At 43.3% G+C, this 25,789-nt stretch overlaps 1 protein-coding gene across 1 annotated transcript; it reads left to right on the plus strand.

Annotated features, from left to right (window-relative positions):
* The first annotated feature begins 2,477 nt into the window (after positions 1-2,477).
* LOC122930903 (stromelysin-1-like) lies at positions 2,478-25,008 on the plus strand. Its single transcript, XM_044284597.1, has 10 exons — positions 2,478-2,719; positions 6,010-6,239; positions 7,361-7,509; positions 7,589-7,714; positions 8,942-9,112; positions 10,048-10,912; positions 15,870-16,000; positions 16,334-16,493; positions 20,206-20,309; positions 24,831-25,008. Exons 1-10 carry the CDS (start codon positions 2,588-2,590, stop codon positions 24,932-24,934), a joined length of 2,172 nt encoding a protein of 723 aa, XP_044140532.1. The 5' UTR covers positions 2,478-2,587; the 3' UTR covers positions 24,935-25,008.
* The last annotated feature ends 781 nt before the right edge of the window (positions 25,009-25,789 follow it).

Here is a 25,789-nt window from a genome sequence, read left to right on the forward strand (position 1 = left end):
GCTGACAACGTAACTCACTATGTCACGCGCCGGCTCTCCCTTCTTCATTCATAAAGTGGGCGGAGCCGGCGCGTGACATAGTGAGTTACGTTGTCAGCGCCCGCCCGCCAGCTCAGCCTCCTGCCTGCTGGCTGCCGGAAAGTTAGTATCGTAAGTACAGGCTGCATAAAAGACTACTGTTAGCATTGCCTGCAGTTAGGATTCCTACAGTGAGCGGGCCCGGTGTAGCAGAATACAGTGACTGCACCGGGCCCGCTGTAGTTACAGAGCTGGATGCCGGCCCCTCCTCCCTCATCCATGCCTACTAATACACCCGCCACCGCGCTGCGCAGCATGCGGTCGGCGGTATACAAACTGAAGTATTCGCCACATAAGACGCACTGCCTTTCCCCCCCCCCCCCCCCCAATTTTGGGGGGGAAAAAGTGCGTCTTACAGGGCGAAAAAATACGGTATATTTATTCTATTTATTTAAAAAAAAAGCTAAGTAATATAATCGCATAGCGAATTAAACTTAGCTGTCTCTATAGTCAACTTTCCTATATGATTGCTAGTATTCGCGAAGTTGATAAATAGGTAGCTAAAACGAAGATGGAGAATATCTTCGTTTTGTGGAATATGACGAATACATTTGTATATTCGTTTTGTGGAATATGACGAATACATTCGTCTATTCGCAAATTCTACCAAGCCATTGAAGCCAACCATAGTAAACCAGGTCCAAGTTGAAATTGCGATGCAATTAATATAACTCGAAGTAATCGCATGGCGATTTCAACTTAGCACTGCTATATTCCATATTAGGCTAGAATTAACGAATATGGAATATAGCAGCAACCATAGTAAACCAGGTCCAAGTTGAAATCGCAATTCGATTAATTCAAGTTATAATAATCGAATTGCGATTTCAACTTTTTACGTATATTCTTAATATTGCTCTAACTTCGTCTTTTAGAATATTCGTAATATTCTAAAAGACGAAGTTATAGCAATATTACGAAATTTCGTAAAATACACATATAGATTGTAATTTAGCTAATATACTGCTATAGTAATTTTATTAATAGTGTACATCTTTAACAAAACTTCTTCTGAAGAGGCAAAAAAAATTAGAGAACAAAAAAAAGGATTATAGCACTATATTAGCTAAATTACAATCTATATGTGTATTTTACGAAATTTCGTAATATTGCTCTAACTTCGTCTTTTAGAATATTCGTAATATTCTAAAAGACGAAGTTAGAGCAATATTAAGAATATTCGTAAAATACACATATAGCCTAGCCATAGTCAATTAGTCATAGGAACGTTGCCTAAGAAAAAAATCGCAATACGCGATTAATTCAATCGCATATTAATCGCGATAATTGGAATAATTCCGAATATTCAATTTTGACGAATATAACACGAATATTCAATTGAATATTCGCGAAATATCGCAAAATCGAATATGGCACCTCCCGCTCATCACTACTAAGCATACCAATAAGTACTACAGGCAACCTCACCAAATGACACTGGTTTAAAAGGGACCTTGAAGCTAAGTTAAAACCCAGCCAAACCTATTAACAGTGGATCAACAGAATTCCTCTAAAGAACAAAAGACTGTATTCTGTCTGGATCTATATGCCGCAACTGGAACCAGCTTCAGTAAAAGTTGTGAGTTGTATCCTATCACTGTTTACCTCATTCTTCAATTTAATTACAACTGGTTGTACCACCATTAACGGTACTGGCGTCATGACAAATACCACCAAGGGACCCAGCCGCCACAAGCACCCTAAACACCACTGGCATCAAGGGCACCTCAACCTCCATCTAGGCTGGTGCTTCCCTACCACAGAGTGTGCCCTGTAGGATTTCGTGCTGTCTTCCTCAATACTGTGCTGCCGGCCCAGGGAGGCTTTCTGCTAACCGTGAGTAAACCGATGAACTGTATTATTGCTGGCCCCTCATCGGCCCACCGTGCACCTCACGTGTAGCCCCTGCGGTTCTGGCACGCCACAGACCCAGCAGTGACATGCCACTTGGGGACACGTCATCACTGAGGCCAGTCATTCGTCTTTGCAGAAACTTTACATATGGGAACATGAAGTACAATGAAGACAGCCGGGAGCTATTGAGCCTGAACAGAGCGGCAAGAAGTAGGTGAGTATATTTTCTTCACAGATTCCACTGGGAGGGGTCATTAATTTTTTTTTTAACAATCTATAGAACCTCCAATAACACATTTCACAATGAATGTATAATTGACCATTTTTTGCTCCAGTATATGTGGAAATCTTTCCTTCACTATTTACAAGGGTGCACAAGTCGGTTCACGCTCATACCTGTCATATCTTTCTTTCCTAAAATTATCCTGCATGCTTCTCTTGTTTAATTTCAAGGTTCACATAGAAGAATGTTTGCCCCGAGGCCTCTGAAATTCTGGAACAAAAGAGTACAATTCCAAGAAATGTGTGACAGGAAAAGAGTTGCGCAAACGCTCCAGTCATGTTTACATTGTACCTGAAGAAATCACATTTACAGTGATGAAAAGAAGCAAAACAGAAATGTTCATGCGAAAACTGACATTTATGAGAAGGCAGCATGGTTCTCCTGTGGTTCTTCAGTTTCCTAGTAGTGAAGGTCTACATTGTTGAGCTGGTACCTGTGACAGGAGTGGTCTATGATCCAGCAGACTCTAAAGACCTCACTAAAGAGGACTTAATAAAGGCTCGGGTAAGTGCTTGAATGTATTGCTAAGTAGTTATTATAGTGTATTATATAGGACGATTACTCCAGAATACAATTCAAAACTTTGGTCCTCACCTACAAAGTTTTCCATAGTGTTCCCCTTCTTATATTTACATCTTATATCTTTCACTCCTGGCTCCTCATTGTTCTTGACTTAAACTTGTAATATGTCTCCAAGTGTATTATATTTATGTATGAAAAATATATCAACCTGATTTGGTAATCCTCTCCAAATCTAGTGTATGCTTATTTGGAGTAAAGAACACCCAGAGGACTCATCACCAGGATTCAACAAGAGTCATATAAAAAATGAATAATGTGATTTATTTTCAGTCTTCATAAGAGTTGATTACTTACAGAAATAGTTTAGGAAAAGTCTTAATGTCCTTGAAGTATCATTGTTTAAGGTTACGAATCTTTAGGCTCCATGTGTCTTCATCTCTAGCCAGCAAACACTCCCAACAGAGTGAGTGTAAGAAGACCCCCCTTGTCTGTCCCTGTCAGTTATTTATACCATACATACAGTCGTGTCTTTACTAATGTATGCTTATACATTGTCATATATGGTAGACCTCAAATATAGGTCTTGACGTTCCCATATAGACCTCCCATCACCCTTGTGTGTCACTATAAATGGTGTCACTGTGTAGTGTAATACATACTTTATATTAAATACCAATTAATATTATATCACATATTATTTAACAAAACTTTAAACCCAGAGTGTGAATATACATAAGAAAACTGGCAGCCCAAATTTTTGTTGATCTGCAGTTATTACCTCCAAACCCACCCATTAATAGCCATACTTGTGTGGGACGAAAGATGAAAAGAGTAGGACTGGATCATAAAAATTAGTGAGTTATTGTATGTGTGGTTACAAAAAGTAACACCTGTAGATTAAAGGGGTTATCCAACCTCTATAATGACCCCCCTAATGCCTGGACCTCTCATATAGGTTATACTTACCCTGCTCCCCGGCACCTACATTGCTCCTAATCCCCACATGGCTGCCGCTCCATATCCCCGTCCCGTGATGCTAGGGGGGCTCGTCCTCATCACAGCCTCCTATTGGCTGCTCCCCCCGTTGACGGATGTTTTGATCCACGCGACAGGGAGCTGCAGCGGCGGCTGATCAGAAGCAACGCGGGTGCTCGGGTGCGGGGTAAGTATAACCTATATGAGGTGTTAGGGCATTGGTGGGGTCATTATAGGGGTTGAATAATGCCTTTAAGGAATGAGATATTAGCAGTTACATAGTAATGTGTGTAGGTTAATTTGTATATGCTGCTAATCATTTTAAACTGTTAAAAAGGTAAGAACACTATAATAACAATATATTTTTTTAAGAGATGGGCAAATCGATTCTAAACTAATCAAATTCAACCCAAATATTTAAAACATTCTGGTCAAATATGAATCTGTACTTTTGAAGATTCAGTTTGAGAAAATTTCTCAAAAAGGCATCAGCAACTTATCAGGTCAGAAGGCAGCAAAGATGAAGAAGCAGGAACACGTGACCCCAGGAGGTTTGTGTACACACACGGCAGGCATTTGCCATCCAAGAGCAAACATTTTTTTGGACCGTTTTTTTTTTTATGTAAAAGATTTTACAGTGCAGTTTGTTTTTAAAAAGGCTATTTGTAACCACCACCAGCTATGCTTTTATCCATAGCCATACACAGTATGTCACTGTCAATTTAAGATTACTAATGCAGTCTTGAGATGAGTTGCATACAGAACTAGAAGACCCCAGAATGTCATTCACATCTTCTGAGGGCAATTGGAACACTTTTGATTCAGGTCAAATATATTTGAAACCGAATTGAATCACCTATCACGGCTGTAAGTGAGCAACAAGAGCCTACCCAGTGAATAGCAACTGACCAGACCCCAAACTAGGGAGGATAAAGGGTGACCCCTGTCAGACCCTAAAAGCTCTCCCTAAGCTGCTAAGCACATGTCCGGATCCGGATGGTGGATCGAGACATGCCCGCGTACCTAAGGCTGATGACCACTGAAACCCCTACAATAGTGGAAGGGGCACAGCCACCGGTGCCCTGCTCAGTATATGGACGGAACCGGGGTCGCCTCGGATCCAGTCAGCAAAGAAACAGAAACACACAATGTCTGAACACTTAACTGAAGGAGCTGCAGCTGCAGTGAAAACAGATCCAAAGTCAGCAGACAATATCCGAAGTACTTGCTTCTGCAGAACACAGATCCAGTGAAAAGATATCACACAGGTGAAGATACTCAAGCGAGAGATACAGCTCAAATGAAAAGTATAATCCGCACCTCTACAAAGGAGGAGGGGTGATTTAAAGGCAGCGAAATCAAACACAGGAGGGACAGCTGGGAGGAAGGAAACAGAAAGTAAAGACCTCATCACAGGGGCGGAGAAACAGGGCAGAGGGAACTCCTCCAAGCTCTAGTAGTGACATCATCACAGGGGTGGAGAAACAGAGCTGTGAGAACGTCTCAAAGCTCTGGTAGTGACATCACCCAACCGATTCTGCCAAAACAAAGCCAAATCAAATTTCAAAAAATTCGCTCATCAGTAATTTCTTTATTTAAAGGGAACCTGTCATCCCCACATTGCAGTCAAATCATGCTTTTTATAAATTATTTGTTGCACCGTGATGGCAGAGCTGTGAGGCAGTAGTGCAATGTACTCATGAGATTTAGGTTCTCCTACCTACTGATTGACAGCTTCTCCCTATTATGGTGCACAGGGAGAAAGCTGTCAATCAGCAGCAGGGGCAGGTGAGCCTGCATCTAAAAAATACGTCGGATTCCTGCTGGCATTTTACTGCAATTAATAAACTATATGCTTTATAAACCTCCTGCACATTCACACATAATTGGCAGATCGATGAAATTAGCATGTCCGTCATTATGCTTAAAGGGGTTGAACAAGAATCGGAGGGTTTGGCGAGACCCCCACCCACTCGACCAGAGCTGTAAAGTGAAGATTACTTACCTGCTTCCCGGCGCTGGCTCCACGCTCCTTCCTCTCCCGGCCTGCGATGCTCCGCTGGGCTTCCTCTCCTTGACACCACCTGCAGCCAATCACAGGCAGCGGTGATGACCAGATCCTCTTGCGTCATATGACCATTTGTCGTGACGCTGGTTGGACTAGAAAGTATGAGACACCATATATTGTAACTACATCATCCTAGGAGTTTACATCCAGACCTGGGACAGATCGATGTAAAATTGTAATAAATGTTTTAAAATCAGAAACTATCAATGAAATGCATCTGTTGTATCAGGAATACATAGATCGATTCTACAATGCATCTACTAAGTCAAGAAAGGGGACCAATCTAACTGAAGATAAAATCAAGGCCATGCAAACGTTTTTTGGACTTCATGTCACCGGAAAAATAAACCAGGAAACTCTGAAAGTTATGAAGAAACCCAGATGTGGAGTCCCTGACGTCCAGAGGTTCAGCCATTTTCCTGGGAAGCCTAAATGGGAGAAAACATCCCTGACCTACAGGTAGCTTCATTGTTCTTGCTTCAATACTTTGCCAATATCAAACTATCATTTCATGTATGCAGCTTCTAAGCAGATCTTTGTGTTTCCATGGTTACAGACTTGCGTACTCATACTACGGTGATGCGTTATCCTTTGACTTGTAACCCTTACATATCCCCCCATATCTGTTGCTCTGGGGCTCTGTGCCCACTGCTGTCTGCTCCTCCTCGCAGGCACAGGCGCTGCACTACTCACCCAGCTACTGTCTGGGTCTGTCCATCCTTCTCCTTTAGCCCGCGGTGGTCCAACAGTTCCTTCTGTGCTTTCTGCATGCTGAAGCCCAGTGTGGAGACCCTAGTCTTGTTTCACAGGGTGTCCACTCGCCCTTTGCCTCTTGAAAAGTCAGCACACGAATGCCTAATTTCTTCCGCTGCCTATGGCTAGCTGTCCCTGGATATATAAGGCACCATCCCCAGTGGGAGAGTGCCTGAGCTTTAGGTTTTCTAGTCTCTAGTAACCAGCAAAGGTGCATACTTTGTCTCACTACTCGTGTACCCCACTCAAGCCTGACTACCAACTCTGACTTCTTGCCACTTGCCCTGACCTTTGCCTGTTTCTTAGATTGCCCTACTGCCATCTGCCCTGACCTTGGACTTGTCTCTTGGATACTCTTGTATGCTGCCTGCCCTAATCTTTGTCCGTCTCCAGAATATCAATGCCTGATCATTCGGTGCTTCACACTAGTGTCTCTGAGTCCCATGAATCAACCGCCAACCACACCAGGACTATCTCAAGAGGTAGCAGCCTGGTGTGTCATCCACACTGAAGTCCAGATCCCTGTATAGAGGCTAAAGGGTGAATATCGGAGGATTGCCATAATAATGCCCTTAGAGTTAGCCCTAAGCCAAACCAGCTGGTTGATGCAGTGGGTCTACACCCACTGCACGTAATAATATCTAAGCTACAGACATAGAAGTGGGGGTGGATTATGCAGAGGGACTGTTTAGAGACACATATTTTTGCATAGGAGCTGCCTGCATAAAACGGTTAATTATTTTTAATCAAGACTATTTCCCCAAATTTTTTAGATACATTGGCACAATTTAAAATAATCTTGATATGATTTTTAAACCTCTACACAGAATTGTCAACTACTCTCCAGATATCCCCAACTCAGAAGTTGATAACGCAATTGCACAGGCCCTCAGGCTATGGAGTGAGGTTACACCTTTAAAGTTTCGCCAGATTTATAGTGGTGAAGGTGATATAATGATATCTTTTGGATTCAGAGGTATGTATCAATACACATTACATTATCTTTGTGATAACTGGATTTCATTAGTAAAACAAGAATTGCATTATTTGTGCAGACCATGGGGATTTCTTTCCATTTGATGGACCACTCGGAATCTTGGCACATGCTTTTGCACCAGGTAATGGGATTGGAGGAGATGCTCACTTTGATGAAGAAGAGACATGGACATTGGGTCCCCAAGGTAAGACTAGAACTTCAAGAATCCTAACATGTTCTCATTTTAAAGGTAGCTTGAATTAGTTCTGGACATTTATGGCATATCAATAGGACATAAATGTCCAATAGGTTGGGGTCCCACTCCTGTCTCAAGAATGGGGCCCTACCGTGTATGAAGAACAAGCTAATTGACTTGCAAAAATAGCTAGGCGAGTGTGCTTGGCTATTTTTGAAAGTCTCATTGCAGTGAATGGTGACCATAGTAGTGAATGTAGAAACTTGTGCATGCGCAGCTTTCTCTCCTTTGACAACAGGACTCCGTATTTAAGATAGGAGCAGATCCCAGAGGTGGTACGCACACCCATCATACATATATGGCATATTCTATCGATATGCCATAAATGTCCAGATGGGAATACCCCTTCAATTCTCCTCCTACTTTGCACCATATACAAATTAAGGGAGTCATTTATTAAACAGAAATACGCCTAAATTAGGTGTACTTCTGGCGCAGATTGCTGCGAGAAAGTTTGCAACTAATAAAGTGGGCGTGGTGAGGAAGAGTCGGCAGGCCCGTCTCATTTACCATTTCCTACGCCTGTTTTAGGTGTAGAAAATTGTCAAAATGTAAGACAGCCAGGAAACTGCTAGGAAAAATTTAGAAGCCGCAGTGAATCCACCGAAGTTATGTAGAGGCTGGCACCTCTACATAATTGTGGTGGATCCACCGCTAGAGGAGGGCTTTATTAAGACCGGTGCCTAAAGCGCCAGTCTTAATAAATGTGCCCCTATGTATAATCTGCAAGTGACTGAAACCTAAGGATAGATTCTTAACTGTGTACATTTTTATTAATTTTAGAATTATGGGTGTTCCGTGCTATTTATTAGGTTCATCTACTTGCTGGCAACACACACTGGAATTACAAGCTGTGGGAATGTCTGTTGAGAGAACTAGTTAGCTAATAAAATCCTGTGATCACAGCAGCATCAGCAAGTCTGATTCAAGAAGACCATCTCTGTAATATAAGAGAGGAGGGGGAAATGTAATATGAGCTAGTAGGCTTGTAGAAACAGTTAGTGGGCCCAAGCTCTGTGAGGTTTAGCTTTTTCACTGCATGTGTTCTTTAGATAAGGGTTGTCTTCTCAAAGATGGTGTCAAGAGATATACTATTACATGGCAAAGAAAGATGTCATTTTTTTTAATTAGTAATAACTAGAAGTGAAATTATTTTTTATTTATTTTACTTTTCAGGTATCAGCATTTTCTTAGTCGCGCTTCATGAACTGGGCCATGCTTTGGGACTGGAGCACTCAAGATATGAGCAGGCCATAATGTATCCAACTATATCACAAAATTCATTTGTGGACCCAACCAAGTTTAAATTATTTAAAGATGACATTGAAGGCATCCAAGCTCTCTATGGTATAACTATTTATTTTTACCATATTTGGCAGGTTCAGGACCAAAGGGGTTCACTTGAGCGTAGGCTTTTCCCAGCTATTGACATTTTAAATAAAAAGTGTCCTACGAAACTTTAATGGTTTCACTAGCCCCACAGCCTACACTCTCCATGGGTCTTTGAGGAATTCCACTTGAGAGATTACATAGGCACAAACCATGCTGCTCTGTGATTGCCTCTTACTACTCTAGACTACCAAGAATATTGGGATGGACCTCTCTGGTAACCTAGGCCACCTGGGATATTGCTATAAAGCTTCCTCATTACCCTAGACCACATGGACATTAGGAATTAACTGTTAATCAACCATAGACAAGAAAGGATAATAGTGTTTACTCTTAAACGCCAGTAAAGCATCAGATGTATTACGTATGAACCTATAAACCATGTTAGACCACCAGATACTTTAGCTATTCACCACTGTACAACCTTATGCTACCTGAACTATTAACTATTATTAGCTTAAAGGCAGAGGAAAGACAACATTTTTGCCCTTGGTGACCTTTGGCAAACCAGTTAGTTCTTTATGATTATGCACTATTACTGGTTTAAAGTGAAAGCTATAGATATAAATAGTAATCATATGACAAATTAGTAAATGAGAGCTAATAGCCATGTCCACCAGTTAAAAACAATAGTTGAATATTCATTGATGAATGACTGTATTTTTTGTTTAGTCATTCTTGTAAATGTGAGACGGGTGTATGGTAGTATGCTTTCCCTGGCACGTTCACTGGCACACCATTGGGAAGAGGCACCACACACTTTTTTTTGTAGAAGTCCTCTGTTTTGTGTCTCCCTTTTAAAAATACTTTACTTAATACTTGTGTATTGGTCCTTTCTACACTTTCACCTATATTTAAAGCAGAACAATACATTTATTTTATTTTATAAACAGGACCAAGAATTCCCAATGTGCAAAAACCAACAGTGAAACCCCAGCCTAAACCACCAAAGGAACCCCAGCCTAAACCACCAAAGGAACCCCAGCCTAAACCACCAAAGGAACCTCAGCCTAAACCACCAAAGGAACCCCAGCCTAAACCACCAAAGGAACCTCAGCCTAAACCACCAAAGGAACCCCAGCCTAAACCACCAAAGGAACCCCAGCCTAAACCACCAAAGGAACCCCAGCCTAAACCACCAAAGGAACCTCAGCCTAAACCACCAAAGGAACCCCAGCCTAAACCACCAAAGGAACCCCAGCCTAAACCACCAAAGGAACCCCAGCCTAAACCACCAAAGGAACCCCAGCCTAAACCACCAAAGGAACCCCAGCCTAAACCACCAAAGGAACCTCAGCCTAAACCACCAAAGGAACCTCAGCCTAAACCACCAAAGGAACCCCAGCCTAAACCACCAAAGGAACCCCAGCCTAAACCACCAAAGGAACCCCAGCCTAAACCACCAAAGGAACCCCAGCCTAAACCACCAAAGGAACCCCAGCCTAAACCACCAAAGGAACCTCAGCCTAAACCACCAAAGGAACCTCAGCCTAAACCACCAAAGCAACCTCAGCCTAAACCACCAAATAAACCGGTTCCTAAGCCTACAAAGCAACCTCTACCGCAGCCTCCAAAGAAACCTAAACCGACAAAGAAACCTGAATCTAAACCAACAAGGAAGCCAGAGGGAAAACCAACCAAGGCATCAAAGCCAGCTGATGTCCCACGAAACCCAACAGCACCCAGAAAATGTGACCGAGAACTAAAGTTTGATGCAATAACTAGCATGAGAGGAGATCTGCTGTTTTTTAAGGAAGGGTACTTGTCAACTGATATTTTACCTGATAGTATAATACAGACAGGGGCTGACTTAGAGCTTAAAGTAGCCCTGGAAAAAACAAGAAGCCTCATATTGTAGACGGGTCCAGATTGACAAAAGACCTGGCAACACAGGTAGACAGGGACAATAGAAGAAGGCAGGATCGGCAATACTGTAGTGTAGTACAAAATGTCAAACGAGCAGAACCAAATACTACAGTGCAGGACAAAATACTGCCACTCCCGCTTCAGCATTCAACTGTAGGCACATCTTGAAGGCAGCAATACAGTTGAATTTAGGTGGGCAACTACAGCCACCGGCCAGGTGCATAAGTACCTGGTGATCCTAGCATTAAAGGGGTTATCTGAGAGTATAAAATTCCCCACATGTGCCTGGGCCCTGCTCCCCGCTCCTGGTCCCTGCACGCCACTGCTTCTTCTCCCCGTGCGCAGATGAAAACATCCGGTGTCGGGGGGGGGGGGGGGAGCAGCCAATGGCAGGCGGGGATGGGGATGAGCCTTCCTAGAATCACGGGTGACACTAGGGAGGCTCGTCCCCGCCTGCAATTGGCTGCTCCGCCCAAACACCGGATGTTTTCATCCATGCATGGGGAGAACTGGCAGGGGTAGTGCGGGGACCAGGAGCGGCGCCGGGAGCGGGGTAAGTATATTCAGTGTGGGGGGCCCAGGCATATGGGGGGAATTTTATACTCTCAGATAATCCCTTTAATTACTACTGAGAACATCAGATCATTAGGTATCCAGCTAGCAGCCATGAGAAGGGCTCGGATAGACCCCTGGGCATTAGCCCACTGGTAAATTTCCCTGTAGGGTCTATGGTCACTCACCGATGATTAGCTGCTTGCTGTGGGTCTTGCAGCTGCACTCACCAGTATTCAACTGCTATTGCTGGGGGAAGCAAAAGGTGTCCAAACAGTTCTGCTGCAGTGGCATGATGCAGTGTATTACATTGCGCATGTTAAAATGAACAGGGGCCATGCAACACAGTTACAGTGTACAGTATCTGCCAGAGCAGATGCTGCTCACTGCAGCAGCTCTCTCCTTTAGCTTATGGAGTAGTGTCCTAATTTGGATGACTACCTTTCTTTGGCATCCCTTTATTCTCTAATAAGGCCTCTTGCACACAACCGTATGGCTTTTTCAGTATTTTGCAGTTCACAAAAAACGGATCCGCAAAAAAAATGGATGATGTCCGTGTGCATTCCATTTTTTGCGGAACAAAACAGCTGGCCCCTAATAGAACAGTACTATCCTTGTCCGTTATGTGAACAATAATAGGACATGTTCTATCTTTGAACGGAACGGAAATAAGGAAGACATACGGAGTACCTTCCATTTTTTGCAGATCCATTGAAATTAATGGTTCCGTATACGGTCAGTATACGGAAGGCAAAAAACGGAACATAAATGGAAAAAAAAAAGTTTGTGTACAAGAGGCCTAAGACACATGAAAAGGTGGTGTCCAAATTGGGTAACCCCTTTTATTTGACATGTATCCCCTAGCTCAGTGATGGCAAACCTATGGCACGGGTGCCAGAGGCGGCACTCAGAGCCCTCTCTGTGGGCACCCGCACTCTGGAAAAAGTCTATGGTGTACCAATATGCCTTAGACTTTTCCTGCCATTCATCAGCGCAGGCGCACTATGAACAGCACAGGCAGCGCACTGAATGTAGGCAGGCTATTATAGCTAAATAATAAAGTACATAGAGGATATACTATATTGGACTATAGTATTCAGGTTAAATTGATTTGTTGGCACTTTGCAATAAATAAGTGGGTTTTGGGTTGCAGTTTGGGCACTCAGCCTTTAAAAGGTTCGCCATCACTGCTCTAGCTGGTGTAGCTTCACTTTAGAAGCTTACACAGTTAGGGTCCATTCACACGTCCACACTTTTTTTCTGGATCCATTCCGGATTTTGCAGACCCATCCATTTTTAATGGGGCCGGAGCAGATGCTATGTGCTGTCCGCATCCGCATTTCCGGATCTGCACTTCCGGATCCGCAATTCCATTCCCGAAAAAAAATAGAACATGTCCTATTCTTGTCTGTAACTGCGGACAAGAAAAGGCATTTTCTATTATAGTGCCGGCGATGTGCGGTCTGGTAAATGCAGAACGCACATTGCCGGTGTCCATGTTTTGCGGATCTGCAAAACCCCTACGGACGTGTGAATGGACACTTAATCTTGTATATGGCATCAATGTGTTCCTCAATGCCCTACAATATGTGAATAAAACAATTTAAAATAATGTTATTTAAAAAAATGACCAAACAATGAGATAAAAGAGAGAAGTCCTGCCCATAAGACACCGTAGGGACATGGTGCTATTTTTTTCCAGGGACCCGACACTCACTTTGGCACTAGGAATGTAAATTAATGCAATAAGAATACCAATTTGAGTACAGGATGGAGGGTGGAGTGGAGATATCTGGGACCAGTTCAAGTTGTGTACACGCCATGGACTTGATTATGTGACATAGGCCTCTTTAGAGAAATAAGAGGTCAGAGCATACCTAAAACTGGTATTTTAGAACTACAATTATGATGGTCCAGACACTGGTTGCAGCATAGGAGAAGTCCTGCTGATGGGAGTGAGAGGATGTTATTAGGATGAGAGTCATAGATTACGGGCTAAGACAGGTTTATGAGTAGGTTGGTAGATGGAGATGAGTGTGGTGGTGTATGGTAATGGTATGGTAATTCTCAGTGGTGAGGTGGGGGCTGATATGACAAATGTTGTTTAAGAGAAGGAATAAATCTCAGTCAATATATCTTAAAGCTATATCAAATAGTATACTGGGCACTCACACTATAGGTAGAACCGTATATAGAATGAAAACTGTATTATTTATTAAATTGATAAGTTTATTAATAGCTTGCCGTTAATAATGATAAAATACAATAAACTGGGCTATTTAAAGGTCAATAGAATACATTGGTATAAAATACAATAGACATTAAACTGCAAATATCTAAAAGTGAATAGAATATATATAAATAGACAATAATAAATAATCAAGGAATTGATGATATGCGGCTATAATAACATCTGATGATATATCCTAAAAAGATCTGGTTCCAAGCCAAGGAAATTGTGAATAAATACTGGGACAAAGTCTCCGAAAAATCCAAAGTCCAATGAGACAATGAGAAGCAATGTTATGTTGCAGTGAGTATTTGATGCGGCGTCCCGCTTCTACTCACTGTTCGGTGATTGCTGATGTAGGTTTCACTGCTGTGGTTCCGGTTCTCTGTGTCACCAAGTGTTCCTTCCTAGGTTGTCTCCGCTGCCGGTTTAGATGGCTCTGGGCATCGCTCCGTAAGATTGAAGAGCCGATGTCCTCCAAGCCTATGTTTGCCTGCTTCCACGCTGAATCGAATGTGCGGTCACAAGGTAGAGATGTGCTCGTTCTCTAACTTTGAGAGGTTCGAGCTTCTAATGAATCAGCGTGGCAGGTCCTCTTAGAAGATGTTCCGGTTTTTTAGCGTCAACCTGGGAAAATTTCAACGTTAGGTGCAACAAGAGTTCGTATAGAAGTAAGCTGGGGGTCTTGGATCAAACGCGTTTCGGGGCTTCACGTTGCCCCTTCCTCAGTGATGGAATCATATCTCATCACTGAGGAAGGGGCAACGTGAAGCTTCTAAAGTGAAGCTACACCAGCTAGGGCAGTGATGGCGAACCTTTTAAAGGCTGAGTGCCCAAACTGCAACCCAAAACCCACTTATTTATTGCAAAGTGCCAACAAAGCAATTTAACCTGAATACTATAGTCCAATATAGTATATCCTCTATGTACTTTATTATTTAGCTATAATAGCCTGCCTACATTCAGTGCGCTGCCTGTGCTGTTCATAGTGCGCCAGTATTTATTCACTATTTCCTTGGCTTGGAACCAGATCTTTTTAGGATATATCATCAGATGTTATTATAGCCGCATATCATCAATTCCTTGATTATTTATTATTGTCTATTTATATATATTCTATTCACTTTTAGATATTTGCAGTCTAATGTCTATTGTATTTTATACCAATGTATTCTATTGACCTTTAAATAGCCCAGTTTATTGTATTTTATCATTATTAACGGCAAGCTATTAATAAACTTATCAATTTAATAAATAATACAGTTTTCATTCTATATACGGTTCTACCTATAGTGTGAGTGCCCAGTATACTATTTGATATTGTTTTACTTGTAAAGGAGGGGCGAATCCTTTTTTACTGTGAGCACCTCCCTCTGTGGCTTCACTCACTCCTGTGCGTCTCATAACAGTACTGAAATATCTTAAAGCTGGCTTAAAAATATTTATATTTTATTATATATTATATTTCATTTTTAGCAATACAAAGGTATACCACCGGCGCTGATTACAGTGTTAGAGCAGCAGTGTCAAAAACAGCTTCGCAATAGCTGTTATGAAAGGGTTGTACACATAATTTATAAAAGGGAGAGACACCGCGCTGAACCTAAGTCACCTGACCCTTATTAGCCTCTGGTTCCGATCGTGTAAAAACCTATCCACCTCAGTTTTAAAATAGCAGGATTACCTTGGTTCTGATGCGTGGGATTAGGGGACCACCTTCTCGGGCGTTCCAGTATGCACGTTTTCTTCTGCACAGAGGCAAATAGCAGGTAGAAAATAGGCTGTATGGAGTCTCGCTACCAGCCGGGGCGAACTCCATACAGCCTATTTTCTACCTGCTATTTGCCTCTGTGCAGAAGAAAACGTGCATACTGGAACGCCCGAGAAGGTGGTCCCCTAATCCCACGCATCAGAACCAAGGTAATCCTGCTATTTTAAAACTGAGGTGGATAGGTTTTTACACGATCGGAACCAGAGGCTAATAAGGGTCAGGTGACTTAGGTTCAGCGCGGTGTCTCTCCCTTTTATAAATTATATTTCATTTTTAGATTTCATTTTTTTATTTAGGATAATCTGGAGGAAAAGTGCAACAAAAAGCAATATTGATACCCTCTTACTTAACGCTACTTGGCCAAGATTACAAAGTGTGGATGCAGCCTATGAGGTTCCACAGAGAGACATTGTCTACCTTTTCAAAGGTTAGTTATCTGTTATGTTTATTGGAAACTGCACAATGGGGCAGATTTACTACAGGGGAAAGATTATCATTATCTGATCGCCGGGGGTCCGACCTCCAGGACTCCTGCTGATCAGCTGTTTGAAGAGACCACGGCACTCTGGTGAGTGCTGCTGCCTCCTCACAGCTTACCAAGCAGAGCTCCGTACATTGTATAACGGCTGTGCTTGGTATCATGGAGATGGGGATTTGCATTGTACTGTAAATTGTCTTAGTAAATCCCCCACATTATAACTAAAAGAAATGTTTGCCTTTAACAAATCAAACGGAACATTAAACTCTTTGTTTTGCGCAGGCCGACACTTTTGGATTACGAGAGGTTTTAGCATGGTCCTGGACTATCCCCAAGATATCACCCAGTTTGGTTTCCCAAGTTCTGTTAAGAAAATAGATGCTGCATTGTTCTTAAAAGAAGAAAGGAAAGCCATTTTTTTTGTGCGAGATAAGTACTGGAGGTAAGTGGACTTTTGTCAAGTACTTTGGGTCGACATCAGTTAATCCCAAAACGAATTATACCAATGAGCATATGGGGTACAGCGTAAAGATGAGGGAATTGTCACGTCATTAGAGTAGATATGAACAAGGACAGTGAGGCCCTGGACTGCAACCTCACACTATCCCTACCTGCTTGCAGTACAAGCCCTAGATGGCTAGCCCGCAACTGGACAACGGTCCCTACACTACTTAAGTGCAGAGACACACAAACAAACACAGACAAATACAATACCAGAGTTAACAGAAATGGGTCAGAACCAGAACGGAACGGAAATGGGAGACGGAGAGTTGTCAGAAGACAAGCTGAGGTCAGAAACACAGGATATCAATAAATGAAACAGGCACGAGGATCAAGGAACCTATCTAGTGAGCCAAACAAGATTATCACTGGCAACGGTGTATGGCAAGGAAGGGATTTAAATAGAGAGCGGTGTCCCTGGATCAGAACCTGATAAGTCCATTGACTCGACATTCCATTAGTCAGAAACAAGTAGACAGTAATAGAGCAGCTGAGCTAATCAGCCAACTGCTAGTCCCCTATCATGCCCGTTGCGGGGAGACACAGAGCATTGTATCCTGTTACTAAGGATGCGGTCACGTCACAAGGGGGGTGTGACTCAGCAGTGCGCCTCATCCAGCGCACGTGGCGAGGCTGAGGATCGCGCCGCTGAAGCCCAGATAGGTACGTTTATTACTGAAATTCTTGAAATTTGTTTTGGGTGCGATTCACCGAATTTTTCAAAAAATTCACTTTGGGAACAAATCAAAAGTACTATATGAGAGAGAGTCTGAGACATGGAAGCCAGTTCTCCTTCCAAAAGGAAAATAGTAGTGAATGCCCCAATATTACACTTCTCTGAATAAGATGTCTTTTCAAAAGGATAAGGAAACTATAAAGTTGCTCTGGTTAGCTGAGTGGCCTTTGTCGTGGACTTGGCGGTGCTCAAGACGTACTGTACTCCAGATAATCCTGCTCTGTGTTTCTGGGAAAAATATATGCAAATTAGCATATCTTACTTGTACTGGCATCAGATAGGCTTAAAGGGGTTGTCTCGCTTCAGTAAGTGGCATTTATCATGTAGAGAAAGTTAATACAAGCCATTTACTAATGTATTGTAATTTTCCATATGGCCTCCTTTGCTGGCTGGATTCATTTTTCCATCACATTATACACTGCTTGTTTCCATGGTTACAGACCACCCTGCAATCCATCAGTGGTGGACGTGCTTGCACACTATAGGAAAAAGAGTCAGCCTCTCTGGTGGCCAGGACCATGGGAGGGCATTTACAGTTTTTTCCTAAATTGTGCAAGCAAGTGGCTTATATTAACTTTCTCTACATGATAAATGCCTCTTACTGAAGTGAGACCACCCCTTTAATGTTCTTTTCTTTTTGTAAGAAAAGCTAATTTTAATATCTTTCCCAGAAACCAAAAGGTATGTAAATTAACTTTCCTTTATGAAAAAGCACTGATTAAACAGTTCGAGGCTACCACCAGGGGAAAATCTTATTATAAAAAAGCACTGATTGAACAGTTAGGGTTAGTCTCTTCCTCACTCATATTCACTCGAAAAGAACGACAAAAATTTTAGGAATCCAAATTTTGGAGAGAAATTGTGGACGAATTCTGAATCAGTAGAATCAATTTGCTCATCTCTAAAGCAAAAGTTGTGCACTGGAGTCTATAAGCTGAGGTGGGACAGCGTAACTACAACTACTCCTCCCATTCACTTTGAGTGATTTGCACAAATAGTAGAATCAATTTGTTCGTGTCTTGTTATTGCATCTCCTGCACCTATTCGCCACACTGACAGGAGCAGATCTGCATTGAGAGATCTGCTCCTTTCATTGTGGTATATGGCCACGTAAGTTTTCATTTTGTAGACACTAAAGGGACACCATGTTGTGTTTGGGGCAAATAAGGGGGCAATGATTAATGTTAGGAGCACCATACTGTGTTGGGGGCACATGAGGGGGCATATTACTCTGCAAGAGACAGATAAGGAGCATTATACTATGTGGAGGCACATAAAAGATCAGCAGATTAGCGGTGAACAGGGCAGAGCTTAGCAGTGCTAAGGGGACCCCCAAAAATGCCAAGTCTTCCCCTGCCAATAGTATGTGAGGAAGATTAATGAATAGGTATGTTTAGAACAGCAATGGAGTTATGTGGTGTGGGCTCAAAGCATCTAAGCTGAACTTCGCAAACTTTTTGAATTATCGTACTATTTTGTGTATACGGCTCCTTTACAAACTTGTGTATCTCCATGGTCCCAGACTACAATGTCTATGTAGTCAGATTCTGCACTCATGTGATAATCCAGGCCCTCATTTTGATATTGAATTGAGATACAGAGTAACACATGATGGCTGGTTCTGACTATACAGATAGCATGTATGGATGTCACAACTGAGGATGGGGGAAACCCTCAGCCGTGCAATGTTAAACGTATGTGGAAGCTGCTTGGCCAGGACAACAGAATTAGGGATCAGGTCACCTCCTACAGCGTCCCTAACTCTGACCCTGACTCCTAACTGTATGAGCCAACCCTGATGGTAGTAGGGCTCATACTCAGGAACCTCGGGTCCCTACTTGCCCTCAGCAGATCCCTGAGCTAGGAGCTGGATAAGACAACCTGTTCCTCCTAGACACGGAGGAGCAGGAGTCTAAACTGGCCAAACTGCAAGGAAGGGGAAACATAAATAGCCTATGGATACAGCAGGTGAGTGAAACCAGTTCCACACCTACCTGCCACAGACACACTGACTGGATCCCGTGCTCACATGCTGATGTCCATACCAAACATAAAGGACACAGCACACACACATAACACACAGGAACCCAGATCCATAGCTGCAGTAATATAAGACATAACAAGAACATCACATAAACATCACGCCTAACTTTTATGACAACAAGGGTGGCCCTCACTGGCAGATGGTATAAGAGACCAGGAGGATGACTCCAGCATATAACAAGGCTGGAGTACCCCTCAGCTTCAGGTCTCAACAGAGGCTAGATAGCCCAAGTTGCCACACCCACACAGACACACACTGGAAAGGGAAATAACCCTTCCAAGACCAGACAGGGTAGTGAAGCCACTTAAAGGGGAAGTGCACACACACATAAACCCCGTGCACACCAAACAGGGAAAGTGCACACATACATAGACAGGTTGCCAGGTGCAACCGTATGCACTTGACAGCAAGCTGCCCAGCGACTGCTCAGGCTGCTATACTGCCAAATAACAACATGTTGCCAGCGACAACCACACGTGAAGCAAACTACTTCAGCCCTTACCTGTGATTGACCACAAGACAAGACCGCAGGCAACTGCCTGCGGTTCCAGGAGTCACGGCATGACCATGGTCGTGACAATGGATTAGATACACGGGTCTGCCTAGGAGCCATATACACAAAACAGTGCGGCCCACGGTCTTCTATAGGTGTCGTAATACACTTCAGCAAAGTCTGTACAGAGACCTAATGGCTGCCTCACATTGCTATTTATTTCAACTTAGATTGTGAGCCCCATTGGGGGCCAGCTTGATGTTGATGTCTGTAAAGTGCTGCGGAATATAGCAGCGCTATATAAGTACATAAAATAAATAAATCTAATAATTTATAGTGGATTTTATAAGGATTTTATAATATCTTTATTTATTTTCCAGCTATGATTACTTCAGTCTCAAAATGGACTCCAAATCTCCAAGGAAAATTAAAAATGGCTTTCCTGGAATTGGGAAAAGGGTGGATGTGGCTTTTCAGGATAATGGTGTGTTCATGTGCAATTTCTTATTTGCTCCAAGAATGTTTTAATTGTTAGTTTTTGATGATTAATTAACAAAATGACTTGGCGCATCTCAGACATTGATGGTATAATGCTGGGATATGCCAGGTAGGTGTGGGAGTTTCGAAAATGCAATTCAAAAAAGCGCTTGGCTATTTCCTGCAGTCCCATGCTTGCTTGGTGTGCTCTCCATTCACTACTATGGGACTTAGTTGGGAAAATAGTTGAGTGCACTCGTTCGGCTATTTTCGGAACACTCGTAGCGATGAATAGAGAGTACGCTGCACATGCACACTTTGGGGGCCCTATTCTGGAGATAGGGACAGGTCCCAGAGATGGGACACACACCTATTTGACATCAGTGGAATATCCTAGCAATATATGCCATTAATGTGTGAGATGAGCCTACCCCTTTAAGGTCACATTCCAACAGAAGGTATTTAGCAGCAAAAAAAAAAATCCTCAAGGAATCCGCAGCAAAATCCACAGCACAACATGCAGATTTGTTATGGATTTTGTAGCAGATTTTTGTGGATTTCCTTTTTGCATTGCAGTGGAAATCAGCAGCATACCCTACATCAACGCTCTGCGGATTTAAAATCCATACAACAAGTGAATTTCTGGATGGACTTTTTCCACAGTGTGAGGATGAGATTTCACTAGGTAAGCAGATCCATCCTGTGGGAACTTACCCTATAGAAGTTTTACAAGGTTCTAACACTGAAGGCTTAAAGAGGTTGTCCCATTTGAACAGTTATGGCATATTGACAGGATAAGTCATAAAGGTCCACTAGGTATGGGTCCTATCTCTGGGACCCACTTGTCTGGTACCCTGCTGTGGGTGAATGATGGTCGGGCATGTACAGCTTACTCTCCATTCATAGTGGGGTCCTTTTCTTGATATAGGAGTGGGTCCCAGATGAGAGACCTGCACCTATAGACATTTTTGGCGTATCCTATAAATATTCCATAAATGTCAAGAAGGGAATACGCTTTTAACCTTAGGATAGACCTTTTCCAGTTCATAGATGACTAGCCCTAATTAGGAACTCCATTAATTAGCTTTAGCGGGAAGTGATTACAAAAAGTGTGTCTCCTTGGACCACCCAAGTGGTGTAATGCTTAAATTTACATGAGTACCTCTGCTGATGTGACTTGCTGCCAGCGCTAATCACTGGCAGCTATGTACGTGTCTCTGTACAGGAAGAGAGCAGAACATGTCTTCCAGCGCTTAGAGATGACGGTAAGTATACGGTAACACAGGGCACTTACTGTCAGTGCATAACGCTGCTGCCACGGTCTTCTCCCCATCTTTCCAGTGTGTCTCTTAGTGCTGGTAAGATAGGCATAGGTGCGGGGGTGTTCTACGCTGACAGTACATGCGCTGTTACTATATACCTAATGTCGGTGATGAGCGCTGGCAGTCCTGGTTTCCGCTCTCCTCCCTGCAATTACTAGAAAGGAGCAGGGAACATGCACAGAGCTATCGGTGGTCAGCACTGGCAGCAAGTCAGTTAGGCAGAGACTCATATAGTAGGATAGGGGCTGAGGTAGTGACAAGAGGCAGGCTGGAAGCCTCTGTATGTACACAGTCATTATCCACGCTCATTAGATGCTGAAGCCGGACTCTCCCTAGCAATGCACTCAGGGCTAATTCACACAGTCAGTGTTCGGTCAGTGATTTCCATCAGTGATTGTGAGCCAAAACCAGGTGCGGCTCTAAACACAGAACAGGTGCAGATCTTTCCCTTATACCTGTGTCTGTGGAGGCTCCAATCCTGGACCGTGCTCTGTCTGGGATGTCGTCCTCATCTTCAGGACTGTCTCCCCTGACCTGAACTGACTGCATCATAGTATTTTATGACACAGTCAGTTCCTATCTGATCATGCGTACTATATTCCCATGATGAGGTAAGTACAGGACAATCATTATGTGAGTACATTACAATAGAGCCACTATCAGATAGGTACTGACTGTATCATAAATCACTATGATGCAGTGAGTTCGGGTCAGGGGAGCCTCGGTGCGGGAGATGCAGGTGACACATGGGCCATGTTTCCCAGCCTGAGCACAGTCATGTGAATCAGCCCTTAGCATTTTGCTAAGGAGACCCTTTACACCCTGCTTTTTTCACTAATAAAGTATATTGCAAAAATGTTTATCATCCCAGTCCATACAGTATCTATCTTATATACGTATATATAAAGAAGGATGTATATATGTGCGTGTGTATGTATGTTCCGCGATCAGTCAAAAACACAACCATCGATTTCAACGAAACTTGGTATACACATCCCTTGCCACCTAGAAAAAAATCTTGTGGGGGTCATACGCCCCTACACAGCAGCTGCATGGAGTTTGTATGCTCCAACTGTTTTTGCTACACACATATTTCTCTGTAACTCAAAAAATCTTTGATCAATTTCTACTAAACTTGGTACACATATCACTTACTATCTGGAAAAGAATACTGTGGCGGTAACATGCCGATGCACAATGAGTTTCTGTTTGTCCCGACGTCTGTCTGTTCTTTATGCGCGACCAAACGACTGGACCGATCTTCACCATATTTGGCACACAGGTACATCAGGTGTCCGGGAAGGTTTTAGACCTGGTCTCAGCTCTCTAGGATGTACCATTCCTGAGATATTCCCAAAAATGACCTGCATTAGCCAATACAAGCCTGCAAGTTTTTCTCTTCATATCCCAACTGCCATACACACGGTCACATGTCCCTTATCAGCCAATAGAAGCTCGCAGGCCCTTAGTCTCCACATACACACAGTTTTACTCCAGGTTTCCATAACAACCCAGCCATTTTTCTTCACTGCTGTAGGTCAGCTTTAGGCTAGGGCTTCACGACGACAATAAGTCGCACGACACATAGGGCACAACTACACTGCTACATGTGTCACGCGACATTGATGTCGCACCAATGTCTCGCAACAATTTTTATAATTATAGTCTATGGTGTTGCACTGCGACATGTGACATGCGACTGCGAAACGAAAGTCGCAAAAAATCCATCTTGGATGGATTTTTTGCGACTGTTGTGTCACAGTCGCAGCATGCCACATGTCGCAGTGCGACACCATAGCCTATTATTATAAATATTGTTGAGACAAAATGTTGCGCGTGTAGCCCTAGCATTAAAGGGGCAGGGCGCTGTGGAGGTCACTGTTAAAGGTGCGGACACTGTGGAGGTCACTGTTAGGGCTGCAAGGTACTGTGAGGTCACTGTTAAAGGGGCGGACACTGTGGAGGTCACTGTTAAGGGGACAGGGGCCACTATTTAAGGGGCAACTGCTGTGGAGGTCACTGTTAAGGCAGCAGGGTACTGTGAGGTCACTGTCAAGGGAGTGGGGTGCTGTGAAACTCACTTTTAACGGTGCAAACTGCTGTGTAGGTAAAAGTTAAGGGGATGGGCTGATGTGGAGGGCCCATTTTAACGTGACGGGGCACTGTGGGGGGTTCAGTGTTAAGGAGTGGGGGACTGTGGAGTTCACCGTTAAAGGGGCAGGATGCTGTGGAGGTCACTGTTATGGGGAATACTGTCGATATCTTTTAACGACACACACAAACATTAAATGAAATAGATGAAATATACCCGTGCGAAGCCGGGTCCTTCAGCTAGTATTAAAAATAATCTGAAATGACAGTTACACTTTAAGGCCTCATGCTCAGCCGTGCCGGTGTAGCGACCTGCAAACTGCAGGCGTGCAATATGCGGGCACCGGTCGTGTGCTCACCACACCACGTTTGCAGACCCATTCGCTTGAATGGGTGCACAATCCTGAAGGTGCGGAACCGAGGCACGAAACCGAGGCCCCTCTCCTCGCCTCTGCATCTCAAAACAATAGAACATGTTCTATTTTTTTGCGGTGCAGACGGATCACGGACACATTCAAGTTGAATGGGTCTGGATCCATCTGCGGAATCCGCACGGATGTTGCCGAGCATTGGGGACCGCACCACGGAATGGCTGAGTACATGAGGCCTAAAAGGGTTGAGCAAGAATGGGGGGGGGTTTGCCAAAACTGGATGATTACAGTGAGGGAGCCCAGAGGAGCATTGCAGGTCGGGAAAAGAAGGAGCGGGGAGCCGGCGCCGGGAAGCAGGTAAGTAATCTTCACTCTACAGGTCTGGCCAAGTGGCGGTAGTGGTGGGGGGTATTGAGAATCCCTTCCCCCATTCCTGCACAACCCCTTTTACCAGTTTACCCCTGGTGAGCCCAGTGCAGGCCCAGGCTACAGCGACCCCATGTCACTTACCAGAAATTATTGTGCTTCACATACCCTTCCATGAATAAATGGGCCAAACTGCCATGGTAAGAGTAACCCGCGAGCGATTGTCACGGGATGTGCACCAGTGTGATAGGATATCCTTCTTTCACTTTATTGCCTTTTATCCTTTTTCTGTATGGACAAGGGAAACTTCCAGAATAGATAGGTAGGGAGTATATACCGTGTATGAATAACTCTACTTGATTCTCCTTTTTGTCTCAGATCACCTGTATTTCTCCAGTGGAGCCAACCAGATTGAATATAGCCCTAGGAGGAAACATGTCATCCGCAAGATCCCAAATTATCAATGGCTGAACTGCAAATGACGATATCTGCGCTCTCAGATTTATGATAACATACAGCATGCGTGTCAATGTGAAATAAATCTCTAAACACCTTTATTAGACCCGTTTCATACACAAAACTAAAAATAACATTTAGATATTGATGCTTTTGGACTGGCAGAGATGCCACTTAAAGTTTCGGGGGGCCCCAATGCAAAAATGTGTTAATGTGCATGTTTTAGGAGAGGGGGAACTCTTTTATATTAATTTTTTTCTCATTTTATTTTTTACATTTTATTATATTTATTTGTTAGTTATTTTTTCACAATGTGGATGCAGATCAGGGAATGATGAGTGATCTGATCTTGTCGGATTCTGATTCTACTAGAAAGGATAGGGCTGTATGTGATGGAGGTAACAAAGCATGTAACCCAGGCATCCTCAAACTGCGGCCCTCCAGCTGTTGTAAAACTACAACTCCCACAATGCCCTGCTGTAGGCTGATACCTGTAGGCTGTTCAAGCATGCTGGGAGTTGTAGTTTTGCAACAGCTGGAGGGCCGCAGTTTGAGGATGCCTGATGTAACCAATAAGATCATGGGACAGATCAAAGCAGTGCGTTGAGGTTGACGGCTGCAGTGCAGTGATGGGAAGAGGAAAGTGGTGCAAGAGATATCCACTGTTTTAGATTGCTTTCCACCGGGCCCTTGGTTCCAAACAAAGCAAAGAGGGACAACCACTGTGACGTGCCCCCACATAATGCCCTCTTTGTGTGGCACACAGTAAGGCCTCCTTCACACAACCGTATGGCTTTTCCAGTGTTTTAACGGATACGTTTTTCAGTTTCTTTGTTTCAGTAGTGTTTCCGGTTCCGTTCTGTTTTTCCGTTCCGTTTTTC

This window comes from Bufo gargarizans, chromosome 3 (assembly GCF_014858855.1).
Source record: "Bufo gargarizans isolate SCDJY-AF-19 chromosome 3, ASM1485885v1, whole genome shotgun sequence".
In the NCBI taxonomy this organism is placed as follows: domain Eukaryota; kingdom Metazoa; phylum Chordata; class Amphibia; order Anura; family Bufonidae; genus Bufo; species Bufo gargarizans.

Bases quoted from the DNA above. Each gene is read 5' to 3' on its own strand.
- LOC122930903 (XM_044284597.1), top strand. From the start codon at position 2,588: ATGGTTCTCCTGTGGTTCTTCAGTTTCCTAGTAGTGAAGGTCTACATT. The intron at 7,715-8,941 runs GTAAGACTAGAA...TTTACTTTTCAG, and splicing joins ATGGACATTGGGTCCCCAAG to GTATCAGCATTTTCTTAGTC. The intron at 16,494-20,205 runs GTAAGTGGACTT...TTTATTTTCCAG, and splicing joins GTGCGAGATAAGTACTGGAG to CTATGATTACTTCAGTCTCA.